Below are 1296 nucleotides of genomic sequence, written 5' to 3' on the forward strand. Positions count from 1 at the left end.
GCAACTCAGTATATGTTTACCACCTTTTCCATTCCTGTTGTGTGAGAGGTTTTGTATAACCATCATAAAAGATAGTTATACAGTCACATCAATTCCCATTCTTTTCACATTTACAAATTTACTACCCATCAAAGAAGCACCCATTCTTAATTTGATGATTCAAAGATTTCTGTATGAGGCAATTTTTTTCAAAGAAGAAAGTTATCTTCAGTTTCATCAGTCCATCAGTGTTGATTACTGTACCCTATACCCTTTACTGTATACTTTCTTAAGATTGCAATTATGTTCTTTTTTGTGCTGTGTGCTTCGCACTTCTAATATAGTCATGCCTTAGCAAGTGTTTTTGTTGGTAGATTGGATGTTTAGTGAATACATTTATTGCAGTGATTGCTAAGCATGTAATGCTTGATTGGAGGAAAAGACATTTTACTTTTATTTCATAATATGATTATCCATATGTAATGATTCCACTAACAGGTTTTAATCAGAATTCAGAATGATTGTATATTAAGTGAGATTTGCTTCTCTATGTAACTCCATGATGCACAAGCTTTCAGGAATTTTAAGTATTTTTTAATTTTGTGTAAAGAATATTAAATATTGGCATTTCCTCTTCCATGTTCCAGGTTAGATGAACTGGGCCCAACGCAGCCACCAATGATGACTTTCAAAGCCTTCATGGAGCAGTGCGACGACTCCATCTCAGAGGAGGAGGCACTGAGGAAGTATTCAGACTACAAGCTTGAGTTCAAAAGACAACAACTTAATGAATTCTTTATCAACCATAAAGAAGAAGAATGGTGAGCACCATATAACATCACCTTCCTACTCAAGAGGGGTATACCTTGCTGAAGAGTTGAGGATAGAATAGTAGGGAGAGTTGAGGAAGGATCAGAACAGGTTATGGGTTTGAGTGGCTGTGGTCTAGGGAGGTGGCATAGGGTTATTACAGGCATTAACACGTCTAGAAAGAATCATTTTGGAACTGCAAGGTTAGAAATTATTTTTATCTTTTGTTATTAGTATAGGTCCTCAGTAGAGTAGAAACTTCTTAATCTTTGTGCCAGATTAGCTCAACCTAGCAGAATTCTTTTTATGGAAGCCTTTATGATTTAAATATTTCTTGTGTACAGCCAGGTGTCATGGTGTGCAAGAGAATATTGAGTAGAATTATAGACTAGTTACTTGTGACTGTTTGTTCTTTATCTCTTTTACTTTTCACATGAGTTTCTTCTTGTTTATAGTAGGTAATTCAGGTAGATGAACTTCATAGTTTGAGTAGAAAAATTAAATCTG

The 1296-nt window shown here is 35.0% G+C and overlaps 1 protein-coding gene across 1 annotated transcript in view; it reads left to right on the forward strand.

The window, feature by feature from the left end:
- Positions 1 to 1296, forward strand: part of LOC119586498 (serrate RNA effector molecule homolog) — a gene marked incomplete in the record, with an annotated part of 17399 nt that overhangs the window by 2805 nt on the left and 13298 nt on the right. The window contains 1 exon segment of the mRNA XM_037935237.1: positions 627 to 800. Within this exon segment, the coding sequence (XP_037791165.1) occupies positions 627 to 800 (174 nt within the window).

The sequence above is a fragment of the Penaeus monodon genome, chromosome 21, assembly GCF_015228065.2.
Source record: "Penaeus monodon isolate SGIC_2016 chromosome 21, NSTDA_Pmon_1, whole genome shotgun sequence".
NCBI lineage: Eukaryota > Metazoa > Arthropoda > Malacostraca > Decapoda > Penaeidae > Penaeus > Penaeus monodon.